This window comes from Capra hircus, chromosome 22 (assembly GCF_001704415.2).
Source record: "Capra hircus breed San Clemente chromosome 22, ASM170441v1, whole genome shotgun sequence".
NCBI classification, from domain to species: domain Eukaryota; kingdom Metazoa; phylum Chordata; class Mammalia; order Artiodactyla; family Bovidae; genus Capra; species Capra hircus.
Window position 1 is genome coordinate 11,184,567 of NC_030829.1, and position 16,945 is coordinate 11,201,511.

At 45.6% G+C, this 16,945-nt stretch overlaps 1 protein-coding gene across 1 annotated transcript in view; it reads left to right on the forward strand.

Annotated features, from left to right (window-relative positions):
* Positions 2,660-16,945, forward strand: part of CTDSPL (CTD small phosphatase like) — a 124,230-nt gene continuing 109,944 nt past the window's right edge. Inside the window, exon 1 of the mRNA XM_018066968.1 lies at positions 2,660-2,781. Within this exon, the coding sequence (XP_017922457.1) occupies positions 2,703-2,781 (79 nt within the window). The 5' untranslated portion in view covers positions 2,660-2,702. The remainder of the gene's footprint in view (positions 2,782-16,945) is intronic.

Genomic DNA, 16,945 nt, shown 5'->3' on the forward strand with positions numbered 1-16,945 from the left:
AGGGTTGGGACTTCGGATCATGTTAACTCTGTTTTGGGGGAGGTTGCGCCAGGTTGCAGCACATGGGCTCTTTAGTTGTTGTATGCAAACTCTTGGTTGCATCATGTGGCATCTACTTCCCAGACCAGGGATCAAAAGCAGGCACCCTGCATTGAGAGTGTGGAGTCTTAGCCACTGGACCACCAGGGAAATCTCAACCCTGGTTTTTGCAGGGAGCCTGCATACTGTTCTCCATAGTGGCTCTACCAATTTACATGACCACCAACAATGTAGGAGGGTTCCCTTTTCTGCATTCAGAGAGCATCTTAATTTGCCAGCCCCTGGGCCAGTCATAACCTCAGAACAAAGAGAAGAGCATTATAAGTGGGGACAAGGGAAGTTCTCAGTGCCGTGGGGCCCTAAGTTGCTCTGCATTTGGGAGGGTTAGGACAGGCATGGGCCGGAGCCTGGGTTACTTACACTAAGGCTTGCTTTCCTAACCAGAAGGGCACTTTGCTTCAACCTTCATGGCTCAGCTGCCCCAGGCAATTCACTGCAGTCCCAAAGGAGCTGACAGAAAAGCAGCTTACTCACACGTGAACACACGCGAGGCAGCTGGCCCCAGGCCCTACTCACAAGCTCAAAACTCAGATGTAACTTGAGGTCCTGGATTTGGGGGCAAATTCGCCGCCCCCCCTACCTTTTTAGGTAGCTCCCCTGAAATGCTTTCTCACCTGCCTCGGCTACAGGGCCCCTGTCCCAGGACTGTCTCCGACACTGGAACCGTATCTGGGCTCCACCTGACGAAGAGACCCGCTAGGTCTGCCGGCTGCCCTTTGCCAGAGGCGCTTCGGGAAAACTTAGAGGAGGTTAGTTGCTTCCCCTGGTGAGCACGCGACCTGGCTGCAACCAGCTCCGGGTTCCAGGGGTCGTGGAGTGAGAAAACGTCCTACCAGCCTGGCTTCCTCTAAGCCACGACGAGGATGGACATGAAGTGCGCGCGCAGAGCGCTCCACGCCACAGTTCGCCCACTCAGCCTTGCCCACCTACGTCACGCTCCGCGGGCCCTCCCAAATCCTCCTGATTGGTGGAGAGCAAGCACGAGCGCTCCCGCCCCGCTCCCGGGCCCGCCCTCCTGCGGCACTGCCCCGCCCCCTGGCATACTGGTCTTCCAGCTCCCCTTCCAAGTTCCAAGGCGAAGGCGCGGGAGCGAGAAGGCCCTCGGGCCCTCCAAGTGTGACGGGGCCTTTGCCTTCATGCCAGCGCTCTGGCCCTCGCCCCAGGCCTGACAGTGGCTGCCTGCTCTTCAGAAGTACAGTCCCTGCTCAGCTCGGCAGCCACAGGCCCATTCCTGTCCTTAGCCCTCCACTCGCTCCCCAGGCTGGGCCCCTTATTGCAGAGCACCCGGAAATGCCCACTGCCCAGGTCCCGCTTGACGCCTACACCGCTCCCCCCTCCACGTGCCAGGAGGTTGGTCCCCGAAGACCCACAGTCCAGCACGCGGGTTCTCGAGGCCGATGCTGAAGTGGGTTCCTCAGGCATCCCACGCCTGGAGCCTCCAGCCCTGTCCGCGGACCCTTCCCCCACCCAACTCCTACTCTCCGGACCCTTCGGAATTCCCCACTCTCTGGGACCTTCACCCCCGACCCGCGCACTCTTGCGTCCCCCTGAACCTTCCTCACACTCCCGAGTTCTCCCTCGCACTAGCGCCCCGAACCTCTCCGCGGGGCCGCCTCGCTGTAAGGGACCACTCTTAGCAGCCTCTATTCGCAAACCGCTGCCCTCCGCTCCACGTGACTGAGCACTCGCTTCCCGTGCCGGGATGGTCCTCACCCAGCACCTCCCCCAAGACACCCTCACGGGACCCTCCTCCCCATCCCTCGCATCTACCTCCTATTCTTCCTTCCTCCTCCCGGTAAACATCCTTCCAAGGGCCCTCCTCACTCTCCCACGCGTGCGATCTCGCCTCCGACCCCAGGGCCGTACCCGCACCTCCGCGGGCCTCTGCCTAGCCCCCGACACCCCTCAGCGCACTCATCTGCCAGACTCCTCACGGCCTTCGCACCCCAGGCCGCTCACCCCACTCATCTTCCCAGGCCTCCTGACACCCCCACACACCTCGGCCCTCACATCTACCGCCAAGACCACTCTAGAATCCCCTACACCCCAAGCCCGTCCCCCGCACCGCGTCTGCCCAAGAACCCCTCCCGCCCTCCACCTAGCGCTTCGGTCTCACCCCGCACCCCTCTCCCCCCGGGGCTGGCGGGCAGCGCCGGCGGCGGCGGCGGAGGCTGGTCCCCCGGCCGGGACACACCCACCCGCCCGCCCTCCCGCTTTCCCTCGTTCCCTCCCTCATTCCCTCCCTCTCTCCCGCCCGCCCTCGCTCCTCGCTTGCTCCTTCCCCCTCGCCCTCTCCCGCTTCCCGCGGCGCCCGGCCTCCCGCTCCGCCTCCCCTTGCGCGGCTCTCCCGGGCGCGGCTCCGGGGTTCATGGTGACGAGGCGGCGGCCGCTCCAGCCCAGAGGCGGCGGCGGCGGAGGCGGCGGGAGCGGGGGCGCGAGCCCGGGCCGCCTCTTACAGAGCGCGGGGCCGGGCGGCGGGCGCGCCCAGGCGGCGGCGGCGAGCGCCCCCCCGGCCCGCGGCCCCGCGCGCCCCCCGCGCCGCGCGCCCGTGCGCCTGGCTGCCGGGGGGCCGGGCCGGCGGGCGGCCGCCGCGCCGCGCACCCATGGACGGCCCGGCCATCATCACCCAGGTGACCAACCCCAAGGAGGACGAGGGCCGGGCCCCGGGCGCCGGCGAGAAAGGTAAGGAGGGGCGCAGGCCGGGGGCGTGGGCGCTCCCCGCGCGGCCGGAGTTAGCTGCCGGGCGCTGGCGCGGGCTGGGGGAGGGGTGCGTGGGTGCGGGGTGCGCAGCAGGGAGGCGAGCGGGCGGGAGGGTGAGTGTGCCCGCGCCGCTCGAGGCGCAGGAGGGGGCGTGCGCCTTTCCCCGGGTGGCGGCGATGTGGGGGTGACCCTGCGGGCCAAGAGTTTGTGTGTGCGCTCACGCCGACGGAGAAGTTGTGAGCCCGCGTGTGTTTCTGGCAGGTTGGAAGTGTGTGTGTCGTGTGTATGCAGTGGGCAGAGGTTGGAAGGCTATGTGTGCCCTTAACGGATAGGTTGTGAATGTATGTGTCTATAGGATTCCGTGTGTGTGCACTTGTGTGTGTATACTTGCATGCTGTGGGTATGCACGGGCCAACTGAGAGATGGTAAAGGTGTGTGAGCACCGGTTTTGCTGACAGGCTGTGAGTGTGCGTGTGTACATTTTGTAGAGGTTTGTGTGTACATGACCAGGAGGTTGTAGAGTTGTGTGTGTGTGTGCTCGGGCATGAGCCCGAGCCTGCAGAGTTTGTATGTGTTCATTCCCTATAGAGTTTGTGTGTGAACATGTGTGTGCTTACAGCACTGAACTGGCAGGTTGAGTATGCTGTGCCCGTGGACTGGCAGGGTGTTATGTGTGTGTGTGCAGTTATACCTAGGAAGACTGAGTGTGTGCTGTGCCAGACCATGAACCTGTGTGTGCGCCCAACAGTGAGGCTGTGTGCTTGGGTATGTTTAGTTGGTTGCGCAAGTAGGATTGGGGGCAGCATTGCTGAGCTAGCCCCCTGCTTGACTCTGCTGTCTCAGTGGCACCTGTTGGGTGCATCTGCAGGGTTTGGTGGCCCTTTTTAGGGCCCAGTTCTAACGGACCCTCGGAGGAGCCCTTGGGTGCCAGGTGTGTCCCTCCCGGGAGAGCTGGCACCGTGCTGAAGCACCTGGTTTGATTCCAGCACATTTTGGCCCCATCACACACCCCTCATTGCTCTTTTCCTTTGTGTCCCTGCCCTTCTTGGAGACCTGTTGTCCCCCTCTCTCACGTGCCCTGGTTACTGTCCCTCTAGTAAGCGGGCCTGAGGTTTGGACAGTTTTGAAGGGCCAAGGAATCTGGCTTGTTTTGTTCTGGTGACTAAATCTTCCTGCTGTGTGCCTGGCAAACACCTGCACCGAGGTCAGGAGCAGCCCACTGGGATGCTCCCCCCTCCCCTCTCCAAGCCTGGCCTTTGACTTTGGCAGAGAGTCAGATTTCTTAACATGTGTTACTAACCTTGCTGTGCCAGTCGGGTGAGGTGTGCAGCTCTACTGAGGAGTGGCATGGGGGTGGGGGAAGCACTCCATTACCTCTCCCCAAGCAGGAATCCCTGGGCAAGCCCACGAGGAAAACGCCAGAACCCACCAGAGTCACCCTTCAGATTGGCGATTTGTCAATTCATTTGCACTTTCCATAGACCGTAAACACTGTGTGTCTGCAGACTTGTTTTCTTTTGTGTAAAATTAGAAATCAGACTCCCCCAGGGATTTTTCTGTGCCTTACAGAGGGGCTGAAAAACTGGAGGAGGCTGCTCCAGATGAATCTCCATGTCTCTTTGGGGCCCAAGTTGGCAGCGCCTTGCTTGGTCTGACCTTCCTGCTCCTGGGGCTGTCAGTTCCTGGGGCCCTGGCCTGCTCTCCCAGCGCTGGGCATGTTCCCTCAGGGACAGTTTGCTTGGAGGCATCGAGGAGATTTGATGCCTCTGCTTCTCCTCCAGTCTGGATTGAGTGCTTTGTGTGATGCACAGCTCTTGTGAGGAGAGGTGTGGCAGAAAACAGGAAGATATTTGTCGGGACTTCAGCCTTGCTACTGTTCCCCACCTGATTGCAGGAGCAGGCGCCTCCCCAACTTTCTCTTTTCCTCTAGCTCCTAAACTTTTAAAAGTGGAGACAGTTATCCAAAATTCAAACCACGTACAAATATTCAAGGATGGTGCTTGTTCTATTTAACTTGTTTATGTTTCTTTTCATGACAATCTTGTATTATCTTTAACTGCTTATTTTGTTTGTTTTCTAGTATCAGATTGGTTGGTTGATAACTGATTAGAGGAATTCCTTACCTGCCTCTCTGGGGTGGGGTCGGTGGCTTCTTGTAGTCAGTGCTTCTTGTGGAAGCATTAAAATCCTACCCAGTTTAGTTTCTCACTTTAAAACAAAATAATTTGGGTTAACTATAGTGTGGCAGTAAACTGTAGAACATAGCTTTGGGATACTTTCCTCAGATTCATAAACCACTAAACATGTTTAGCAATGTTTCCTGCTTAAGCATGTTGATATATTTAGACAGGCACAATGGACTTTGTATCATTCAAGTTTTAGGTGAACTCTTAATCGTTTTGGTTTTAATTATGCTGCCTGAAATGTAAGATTTTGCGATAGGAAAGAAATTCTTGGTTTCAAAAGTTCACTTTTATCTTTTGTCCTTAAAATTGGACTACTGATGACTGCCTGTGGGTCTGATTGGGGCTGAGTGAGATGACCTATGCTAGACTCTGCCCGGCTCACCGCTGCGTCGCGTATGCCTTTCGTTAGGTGGAGGTTTGCAGAGGAAGTAGTAAGCGTGGGCTGGGGCCCGGGTTGTTTGCCCAGGTTGATGCTTTTTGACACTGTGCCACCTGGTAGTGCAGCACTCAGAGATGATTGTCCCTGTCAGAGGTGTGGCCTGTCACCAAAGATTTATTTTGTAATCTTGTTTGACTTGACTGATAGTATAAAGAGACAGAGGCAGTTTTCAGTGTGAGTTTAGCCCAGGCTGCTTTACTATCTGGAAATTTACTCTTACAAATCAATAAGAAAAAGTCTAACAATATAGTAGAAAAGTGGTCAGAGATATGAACAAGAAAAATTGTAGAAGAGGAAATTTGAATGTCCCAAAAATGAATGAAATGACGCTTTACTTCCTGTGAAATTTTTCTCCTCTGTCAGCTTGTTTAAACGTTTAAATGACTGACAACGTTCAAAGTAAACAAAAGTTTTGGGAAAGGAATGCTGTTAGAAACCTTTGTGAGAGAATGAAGTGAGTACATACTTTTTAGAGAATATTTGAGTACTGAATCTCTTAGAAACATATTTGGCTGCAAGTAATAGAAAACCAGACTTACTCTGCAGCTTAACCTGACAGAGGTTTATTCTTGTCACATAGCAAGCAGTCTGGAGGTAATTGTCGATAGCTTTAGTTCAGCAACTCATTAGTATCACAGCTGACATCACTGTAATTCCCTTAACTTTCCTACGTGTTGTAATGTGGCTGCCACCCCTCCAAACACCATAGCCACCTTCAGGGAAGGAAAAAGGTCCAGCTGTTTTTAATTGGAAACCAAAAATATTGCTAGGGACCACCCGGCAAACTTTCGGTGGTGTTTAATCGGCCAGAACTGGGTCACATAGTCACTCCAACCTTTGTTTTGGAAGCAGGAAAGAAGATGATTGGGAATAGGTGGGAACAGGTGTAGTCTCAGCCAATCAACAATATTGGTCATACCTGTAAAGCCAGGTCTACCTCTGGTTCTGTCCTAGAGAAACAGCTTTATATGTGCTCCAGGAAACACAAGGATTTTCACCAATGTCTACATTGCTTGCAATATAAAATATCAGAAACATCGTAAGTGCCAAAGGATTAGACTGTAGTACGTCAACACCACAAAAGAGTGTAAGGCGCTTAGAAAGAATGAATTAAATTAGATCTAAGGACACTAACATGCACATTTCCAAGAGATTTTAAAGCAGAGTGGGGGTAAAGTAATTGAATAATATAAGCAGTGTGATCCTGTCTGTATTTTAAAAAATATCAGACACACAGACATGAAACTGTACATATGTCTAGAGACACACAAAAAATAATCTGAAAAAATGCTTCAAACAAACAACAGTGATTTTCCCTGGGGAATAGACTGAGATGGAAAGTGAGGGAACTTTGCCTTTTTGTTTATTAATGAAAATATCCTTGTGTTTTACAGATGAATTTTTTTAACAAAAGAAAAGAAATTTCCCATAGCTATTTGGAGGAAAATAAGTAATTTAAGGGAGTTGAATAATAATAAAACAAAAGCCCCTCAATTAATATGCAACACTAGCAAGCACATATCAGTTCTTGCTGAATAATTATTCTGTAAGCTGATACATGTCTCTTGATGAGATTTCTGTAGGCAAGTTTGTTTTGGCAGATTTTTGGCCCAGGATACTAGGTATATTTCCTCCACATGTTTGTGACACTTAAGCTTAACTCAGAAACCTTTAACCTTTGGGCTGCTAACAAAATTACAGCAAGGAGAAGATTCTTGGAAGCAATAGTCATTTCAGATGCTGGAACAAATTTGAAGTAGATTCAGTTTGATTAACTTTTTAATATTAAACTTTTTATTCAGAAATGACTCTTAAGTTTACATGCAGCCGTAAGCAGTCACACTGACCTCCCTACCTAGTTCCCGCTAATGTTAGCATCTTGCCAAACCTTTGTACAGAATCATTGGCATGGTCAGGACACAGAAAAATTCCATCAGCTCAAAGATCCCTCATGGTGCTGTTTTCTAACTACACCTAGTTCTCTTCCGTTCCCACTCCTTCTCAGCCTATTGGAAACCACTCGTCTGTTCTTCATTTCTGAAATTTTGTCATTTTAGGAATGTGTATACATGGAATCAAACAGTATGTGATCTTTTGGAGTTGACTTTTTTCATTCAGCATAATTCTCTGGATTTTCAGCCAGGTTGTTGCTTATATCAGTATTTTCTTCTTTTTTATTGCAGAATAGTATTCCATGACATGAATATACCGCAGTTTAACCAGTCACTCTTTGAAGAACATCTGATCATTTCTGAATTGGGGCTATTACACATAAAACTGCTATAAACATTAGTGGACAGGTTTTTGGGTAAAGAGAAGTCATCATTTCTCCAGGAAAAGTACCCAGGCATGCAATTGTTGGATCATATGGTAGTTGCATATTTGCTTTTTAAAGAAACTGCCAAACTTTTCCAGATTAAATGTACCAGTTTATAATGTCACCAGCAATCCATGAAAGATCTAATTTCTCCACATCCTCACCAGCATTCGATGTCACTTTTTTGTATTAATCATTCTGATATGTGTGTAGTGGTATCTCATTGTGGTTTTAATTTGGATTTCTCTGATGGCTAATGATGTTGAACTTCTTTCCATGTGCTTTTTCCTTCTGTATATCTTCTTTGATGAGATGTTCCTTCTTGTCTTTGTTCATGTTCTAATTGGATATTTCTTTCACTGTTGAGTGTTGAGAATTCTTTTCATATTCTCGATGTTAGTCCTTCATCAGTTATGTGGTTTGAAAATATTTCCTCCTTATCTGTAGCTTGTCTTTTCATCCTCTTTTACACAGTCTTTTGCAGAACAAAAGTTTTTACTATATCAATTTTTCCTTGTATTGATTGTGCTTTTGAGGTCAAGTCTAAGAACTCTTTATCTCACACTAGACCTGAGTGTTTTGTCATGTGCCCTTCCCAAAAGTTTTGTAGTTTTATGTTTTACATTTAATACCATTATCTATTGTGATTTAGTTTTTGTAAGGTGAAAGTGAAAGTGTTAGTTGCTCAGTTGTGTCTGACTTTTTTGACCACATAGACCGCAGCTTACCAGGCTCCTCTGTTTGTGGAATTCTCCAGGCAGGAATACTGGAGATCCCCCTTCTCCAGGGGATCTTCCCGACACAGGGATCGAACCTGAGTCTCCTGCGTTGCAAGCAGATTCTTTATCATCTGAGCTGTCAGGGAGCCACAACTAGATTAAGTTTTTTGTCTCTGTCTAATCACTTTAGCCACATTTGTTGAAAAGGCTTTCCTTCCTCTTTTGAGTTTCTTTTGCATTTAAAATCAGTGTATCAGTCAAAAACCAGTGCATCATATTTGTGTAGGTCTCTGAGTTTTCTATATTATTCCACTGATGTATGTGTCTGCCCTCTGCCTATACCACTGTCTTGGTTATTGTAGCTGTATATTAAGTCTTGAGAGAGAATGGCCTGATTCCTTCAGATTTTATCTTTTGTTTTAGCAGTTCTAGTTCCTTTCTGTATATATTCTGTATATACGTATGTATTACAATAATCTTGTCTATATCTACAGAAAGCTTGCTGAGATTTGATAGGAATCAAATTAAACCTGTGTGTCAGTTTGGGGAGAATTAACATCTTCACTATATTGAATCTTCCAGTTCATGACCACGGTCTTTCCATTTATTGAGATATGGTATTCTTTGATTCTTTCATCAGGGTTGTGTAAGTTTTCAGCATACAAGTCCTATTAATGTTTTTATTAGATACATATCTAAGTGGTTATGTGTTTCTTTTTTTTTTTTGAGTGATTTTAGTTATGTTTCTAATTTTGGTATTCACATGGTCGGTGCTAGTATATAGGAGTGCAGTTGATTTTTGTATGTCTTTCTTATGTCGTCTAACTATACTGAACTCACTTATTAGTTATAAAAGACTTTGTCTATTTCTTGGGGCTTTTAACATAGAAGCCTTTCAAGATGTCATCACATAAGAACATTTCTGTTTCTTCCTTTCTGATTTGTATGCCTTTTATTTCTTTTTCTTTATTGTGTCGATGAAAACTTAGAGAAGTATGTTGAATAAGAGTTGTGAGAATGGACATCCTTACCCTGTTCCCATTTCAGTCTGTTACTGTTAAGTATATTGTTGGCTGTTTGTGTGTGTGGGTGTATGTCTTTACTAAAAGGTTGAGGAAGTTCTCCTGCATTCCAGTTTTTCTGAGAGTTTTTATCAGAGATGGATGTTGAATTTTGTCATATGTTTTTCCTATATCAATTGATACGATGATGTGAGTTTTCATCTTTGGTCTATTAATATGGTAGATTACACTGATGGATTTTAAAGTATTGAACCATCCTGTATGCCTAGAGTAAGCCTCATGATTTTGTATGTAATTCTTTTTATGTATTAATGAATTCTGATTGCCACCATTTTGTTAAGGATTTTTGCATCTGTATTCATGAGTGATATTGGTCTATGCTTTTCATTTTGAGTATGGTCTTTATCTAATTTGGTGCCAGCTTTGTAAAGTAAATTGGAAAGTATTCTCTTCTCTTTTCTGGAAGAGATTGTGTAACACTGGTGTTCATTCCCAGTGAAATCGTCTAGACCTGGAGATTTCTTTGGGAGGAATTTTTAAATGACAAATTCAGTTTCTCTAATAGTTATAGAGCTATTCAGATCATCTCTTTCACATGGGATAAGTTGTGTCATTTTTGTTTTTTGAGATTTGATCCATTTCATCAGTTGTCATATTTGTGTGTAGAGTTGTCCATAGTATTATTCCCTCATTATCTATTCGATGCTTGCAGGGTCTGAAGAGACAGCCCGTGTTTCTAACATCCCCACTTTCATTTGTAATATTGGTGATTTGTGTCTTCCATCTTATTTTTTCGTGAGACTTAATAGAGGTTTCTCAATTTTCTTGATCTTAAAAAAAAAAAAAAAGAGAGACCCATTTTGTATTTCACTGATTTTTCTCTACCACTTTTAATGTTTTCAACTTAACTGATATCTGCTCTGTTCTTTATTATTTTTCTTCCTTATGCTTGATTTGGGTTTATTTTGCTCTCTTTCTAGGTTCTTGGAATGGAACTTAGATTATTGATCTGAGACGTTTCCTTTTCCTAACATATGCATATTGCGCCACACATTTTTCTCTTTGTATTATTTTTGCAGTAGCTCAGAAATTCTGATGTTATATTTTCATCTTCATTCAGCTCCATGTGTTATTTTAGAGAAAACTTATTTTTAAATTTAGTTATTTTGTTTAATGTTGTCTGTGCTGGGTCTTGGTTTCTGCGAGTGGGGCTGCTCTCTCGTTGCGGTGCGCAGGCTTCTCATTGCGGCGTGCAGGCTTCAGGAGCTGCGGCCCCCCAGCTGTGGAGCACAGGCTCACTAGCTGTGATGCACAGGCTTGGTTGCCCCACAGCACGTGGGATCTTCCCGGACCAGGGGTTGAACTCATGTCCTCCACATTGGCAGGCTGATTCTTAACCACTCGACCACCAGGGAAGTCCTCAGTGTTTTTTGTTGTTTTTTTTTTTTTAATATAGACTTAATTTTTTAGGATAGTTCTAGGTTCACAGCAAAGCTGAGCGGAAAGTGTTCCCGTGTACCACTGACCCGACGCGACTTCAGCTCATTTGGATAAATAATAAGGAGCACTGTTGCTGTACTATATGGTGAGAACGCTTTTTGTTTCGTAAGAAACTGTCAAACTGTCTTCCAAACTGTCTGTATCATCTTTAGTGTCCAGAAGTTTAGTTATGATATGTCTCAACATGGATTCCTCAGGTTTATCCTATTGGGGATTCACTTGGCTTCTTGAATTTGTGAAGTTGTCTCTTAGAAAATCTGGGACGTTTTCAGCCTTTATTTTCTGAAGTACTTTTTTAGCCCTGCTCTTTTCTCTTCTTCTCCTGGGACTCTGATGACACAAATATGAGGTCCTTTGTTATAGGCCCACAGGTTTATCAATACCAACTACTCTTAAAAAAAAAAAAAAAAAAAACACTTTTCTGTCTGTTGATCCAGATTGGGTAATTTCTTTTGTTCTATCTCCAATTTCAGTGATTTGCTCCTAGTCCCCTCCATTCTGCTATTGAGCCTATCCACAAGATTTTTGTTTCAACTTTTGTTTCATCCTGGTGGCTCAGATGGTAAAGTGTCTGCCTGCAATGCGGGAGACCTGAGTTCAATCCCTGGGTCAGGAAGATCCCCTGGAGAAGGAAATTGCCACCCACTCCAGTATTCTTGCCTAGAAAATTCCATGGATGGAGGAGCCTGGTGGGCTACAGTCCATGGGGTCACAAAGAGTCGGACACGACTGAGTGACTTCACTTTCTTTCTTTCACTTTTGTTTCATTTAAAATTTGCCATTCAGGATAAGAAAGCTGTGGTACATATACACAATGGAGTATTACTCAGCCATTAAAAAGAATACATTTGAATCAGTTCTAATGAGATGGATGAAACTGGAGCCGATTATACAGAGTGAAGTAAGCCAGAAAGAAAAACACCAATACAGTATACTAACACATATATATGGAATTTAGAAAGATGGTAATGATGACCCTGTATGCAAGACAGCAAAAGAGACACAGATGTGTAGAGCGGACTTTTGGACTCTGAGGGAGAGGGAGAGAGTGGGATGATTTGGGAGAATGGCATTGTATACTATCATGTAAGAAACGAATTGCCAGTCTATGTTCGATGCAGGATGCTTGGTGCTGGTGCACAGGGATGATCTGGAGGGATGATGTGGGGCAGGAGGTGGGAGGGGGGTTCATGTTTGGGAGCTCATGTACACCCGTGGTGGATTCATGTCAGTGTATGGCAAAACCAATACAGTATTGTAAAGTAAAATAAAGTAAAAATAAAAATTTTAAAAATAAATAAATAAATGAATAAAATAAAATTTGCCATTCAGTTTTTTATGTCTTGTTTTTCTTTGCTAAGACTTGCTATGTCTTTGCTGAGGCTTTCTATTTCCATTTGTTTTCAATATCTTCCTAATTGCTTTTACCATAGCTGCTGGAAAATTTTTGTCAGGTAATTGTAATAGTTTTCTTGGTATTGGCCTCGATTGCCTTTTTTTCGTTCAGTTTGAGATCTTCTGGCTCTTGGTGTAACAAGTGAATTGCAGTTGAAATCTGGACTTTTTCTTATCATGTTACGAGAGTCTGGGTCTTATTTAAAGCTTCAGTTTTAGTTGGTTTTCTCGGACACTGCTCCAGCAGAGAAGGGGAAACACTGCCCCGTTATTGCCAGGGACAGGTAGAAGTCCAGGATCTCCACTTGACCTCTCCTGACAAACTGACGGGCAGGGAAGGGAGTTTCAGCTCCCGCATGATCTCTGCAGTGGGAGCGGGTGAGGGTGAGAACCCTGAATCTTCCTGTGCCTCCCCTGACACCTGGGTAGGAATGGAAGTCCAGGCTAGCCACATGGTCTTCACCGGCACCGCTGGGACAGGGTGGGACCCGTTACCAGCAGTTAGGAATGAACCTCTCTTCTCCCTACATGGCTTTCTCAGCCACTGCCCCAGCAGGGTGGTGGGGTGCCTCCTTACAGCCTGGTCGGGGTGGAAATCTACATACCCTTTGGGTTTTGCTGACCTTGGTGGGGTTGGGGCCACAGTGTGTGCGTGAGTGGTGTTCTCTGCAGTAGAGCAGTTTTATTATCTGAACGTTTCCTGTCTTGCCAGACTGTCCCTTTGCTGGTCCTTTGGTTACAAAGAATAGGCTTCTGAAAGGACTTTTTTTTTTTTTTTTTTTTTTTTTGTCAGCAGCTGTTGATTTTTGCCCATATGCAGCTCCTTCGGCTCTGAGTTTGGGTTTTATGATGCGAAAGAAAACCCGGGGGTCACCAGCCTTGGTTTAAGTTCTCAGCTCCCTCCCTGCTCTGCCTTCTTCCCTCCACCTTTCAGTCAGCTTGTGTTTGCTCTATAAACTGGGATTTTAGTTGTACTAGTGGACAGATTAGGAAGAATTATGTTTACTCCATCTTCTTGGAAGTAGAAGTCCCCTGATTAATTTTTAGACCTATCCAAATTGTTTTAAGGAAGACTGGAATTGCTGAGTTGTCCCTTTAAATGTTTATTTCAGCAAAGTGCTAGTGACTGATGTAAAAGTCAAATTGGGTTAGTGCTTTGAGAATCTTGATTGTCCCTGAAAAAGAGAAATGATAATGAATTCAGTGTGAAATCAAGTCTAGATCAGTGGGGCTTCAGTGACAACTGTTGTTGAGCCAGCCTTCAAAGGATGCATTCTTAAGCTTTCGTCTTAACACCAGAATTTAGATCAGCATTCTCGAGTATCCTGAGTTAGATGTATTTTTGATCTAATATTCTGTTTGATTGGCAAGCAGGTTTAAACCTGTATCTTATCTTTTATTTTGTTTCTCAGTTGAGAATGCATCCATTTAAGTAGATAGAAGTGTCTTCCTGGGGTAAGCACAATGGAGCTTATCTCTGGTTTTAGCACTGCTGGTTACTACTAGACAGAGCTCTCTGGCCAGTGTCTGTGCTGCCCTGGAGGTAGGTTTGGGGGCTTCCAAAATTTGGCTCAGACTGCACTTGACTGGAGTGGCCCATGTCATAGGGGAAGTCCATATGCAAGTGTAGGACTGGGTTTTCAGGAGGGACTACACAGCTTCAAGTATAACTCTGAAGTATTTGTTTATTTTCAGTCCAGTTTTGTTGAGATGCAGTTGACATGTGACACTATTGAAGTTTAAGGTATACAGCATAGTGACTTGACAGACATACGTATACATATATAGTGTGAAATGATTACTACAGTAAGTTTGAACATCCATGACCTCATAGTTACCAGGTTTTTTTCTTATGATTACAATTTTTAGGATTCACTTTCTTGGCGACTTATAAATATACCACCCAGCATTCTGAACTCTAGTGAACGTGTTGCTCATTACATGCCTCTTGCTTGTTATCTTGTAAATTGGAGCTTTGTACCTTATGACCACCTTCACCCAATTCCTTTGCCCCTCACCCTCTGCCAGCCTCAAATCTGATCTCTTTTTCTGGGACTTTGGTTTTGTTTCAGAATCCACATATAAATGAGATCATAAAGTTTTTGTCTGTCTCTGACATTTCATATACCATACTTGCCCCCAAGGTCCATCCATGTTGTTACAACTTCTTTTTATGATAGAATAATATTCCTTTATATAATATATATGTGAATATATGTGTGTGTGTGTGTGTGTGTGTATATATAAAGAGTCGTCTTTATCCATTCATCTGACAGTGGACACTTAGGTTATTTCCATGTCTTGACTATTATAAATAATGTTGTAATGAATGTGGGAGTACAGATACCTCTTTGGGATCGTGATTTTGCTTTCTTTGGATGTATACCCAAAGTGAAGCCAATGGCTTTTTCTCTTTCAGTGAAATTCAGTGACTTTTTCTCTTTCGGCAGTTGGGGAAGGAGAATACATGATAGGGCCAATGGGTTCATTAAGTCCTTTCAGCCAGGAATTGGCAGAGGTCAAGAAACACTCTGGCCACAAAGAGTTCTAGATTTACATATACGTATATAATATGTTTTTCACTTGCTTTGGCAGTAATATACGATGCTAAGGTCACTAGTGTATAACTACTGGAAAAGGGAAATGTCAGGATTCTCTTGGGAAATGTTGAGGTGTAATATTTCCCTTGGAACTTATTTCCAGATTTTAAATCATGATTTATCATATATTTGAAGTTCAATATTTTTTAATGACCCAGATTTCTTTTCAAAAATCTACTTTCATTAAATAGTGTCTTTTCCTTTACTCTTTTAACGTTTATTTTCATATTTTTAAAATGAGAATGTATAGTCAATGCTTTATTTAAAGTTAACTTAGGCAAATGTTTGCATTTATGACCTTGAAGTAACACATAATGGAGCAAAGGCTTAGGAACCTTGCAGCGCTGGGTTAGGATGTGGACGTTTTTATATTTGGGGTCAGCACGGAAACACTGGTGGCACAGCTCTCTGAAACCAGGGCCTGCTAAACAGTGGTCTTTATGGATGCTGAGGGTGGTGTGACCACCGAAGTAATCACTCATTTTGATTCTGAGTTAAAACCTGCTTTAAGTTAAAAACTGAAAGATTTCTTTGTAATTGTAACTTGTGTTAAGGCTGCTGCTGCTGCTGCGTCACTTCAGTCGTGTCCGACTCTGTGTGACCCCATAGACGGCAGCCCACCAGGCTCCCCCGTCCGTGAGATTCTCCAGGCAAGAGCACTGGAGTGGGCTGTATTAAGGCTACTTGCCCAAAATGTTTTAAAATCCTGGTACTCAAAGCGCTTTAAAAAGTGAAGAGAAGTGGCTTAGTGTGTGATGGCTGATAACTGTTCTTACCTTTCATAATTAGTGTTTAACCTAAGCTTTCAGTGTTTCAGGGTATCTGGAAGAACAAACCACACTCCTTTGTCAACACAACTTGAATAAATGTCGCCTTTCGGTGTCAGAGTGAAGTCAGTTTTCCAGTAAACATGCACCCTGTAGTCAGCGTTCTGTAGATGTCTCCCTCTGCGTCCTGTCCAGGAGCCAGCTTCCATGCTCAGCATACCACAGATCTGTTCTGAGTTTTTGACTCAGTCATGTCCAGATCAGAAACCAATGACTTCAATTCCACAGACCTCCATCAGAGCCGTATTTTCTTACCCCTTTTTTGAGGAAACAGTTCAACAGATTTAATTTTTGCTTTGGTTAGAACAAACACATTTCATGTTAGTCATCTACCAGGCATATACAGTTGGAGGAGCTGAAACTGTCAAGGGTGTGAGCACTTACTGGTGAGCATGAATTTTTCTGTCCCACAGGATACTCTGTTTCACTGCACAGGCTTGACTTCTTGAAGTTTTTAAAGTTTTTTAATAACTTTTTAAATAAGGTAAACTTATATAATAAAAATCATTCTTTTGATGTAACCCAACGATGGTTTTCAGAGAAGGCAATGGCAAGCCACTCCAGTACTCTTGCCTGGAAAATCCCATGGACAGAGGACCCTGGTAGGCTGCAGTCCATGGGGTCGTGAAGAGTCGGACACGACTGAGCGACTTCACTTTCACTTTGGTACATTGGAGAAGGAAATGGCAACCCACTCCAGTGCTCTTGCCTGGAGAATCCAGGGGACAGGGGAGGCTGGTGGGCTGCCGTCTATGGGGTCACACAGAGTCGGACACGACTGAAGCGACTTAGCAGCAGCAGCAGCAACAATGCTTTTGAACTGTGGTGTTGGAGAAGACTCCTGAGAGTCCCTTGGACTGCAAGGAGATTCAACCAGTCCATTCTGAAGGAGATCAGCCCTGGGATTTCTTTGGAAGGAATGATGCTAAAGCTGAAACTCCAGTACTTTGGCCACCTCACGCGAAGAGTTGACTCATTGGAAAAGACTCTGATGCTGGGAGGGATTGGGGGCAGGAGGAAAAGGGGACGACAGAGGATGAGATGGCTGATATCGTCACTGGTTCGATGGATGTGAGTCTGAGTGAACTCTGGGAGTTGGTGATGGACAGGGAGGCCAGGTGTGCTGCGATCCATGGGGTCG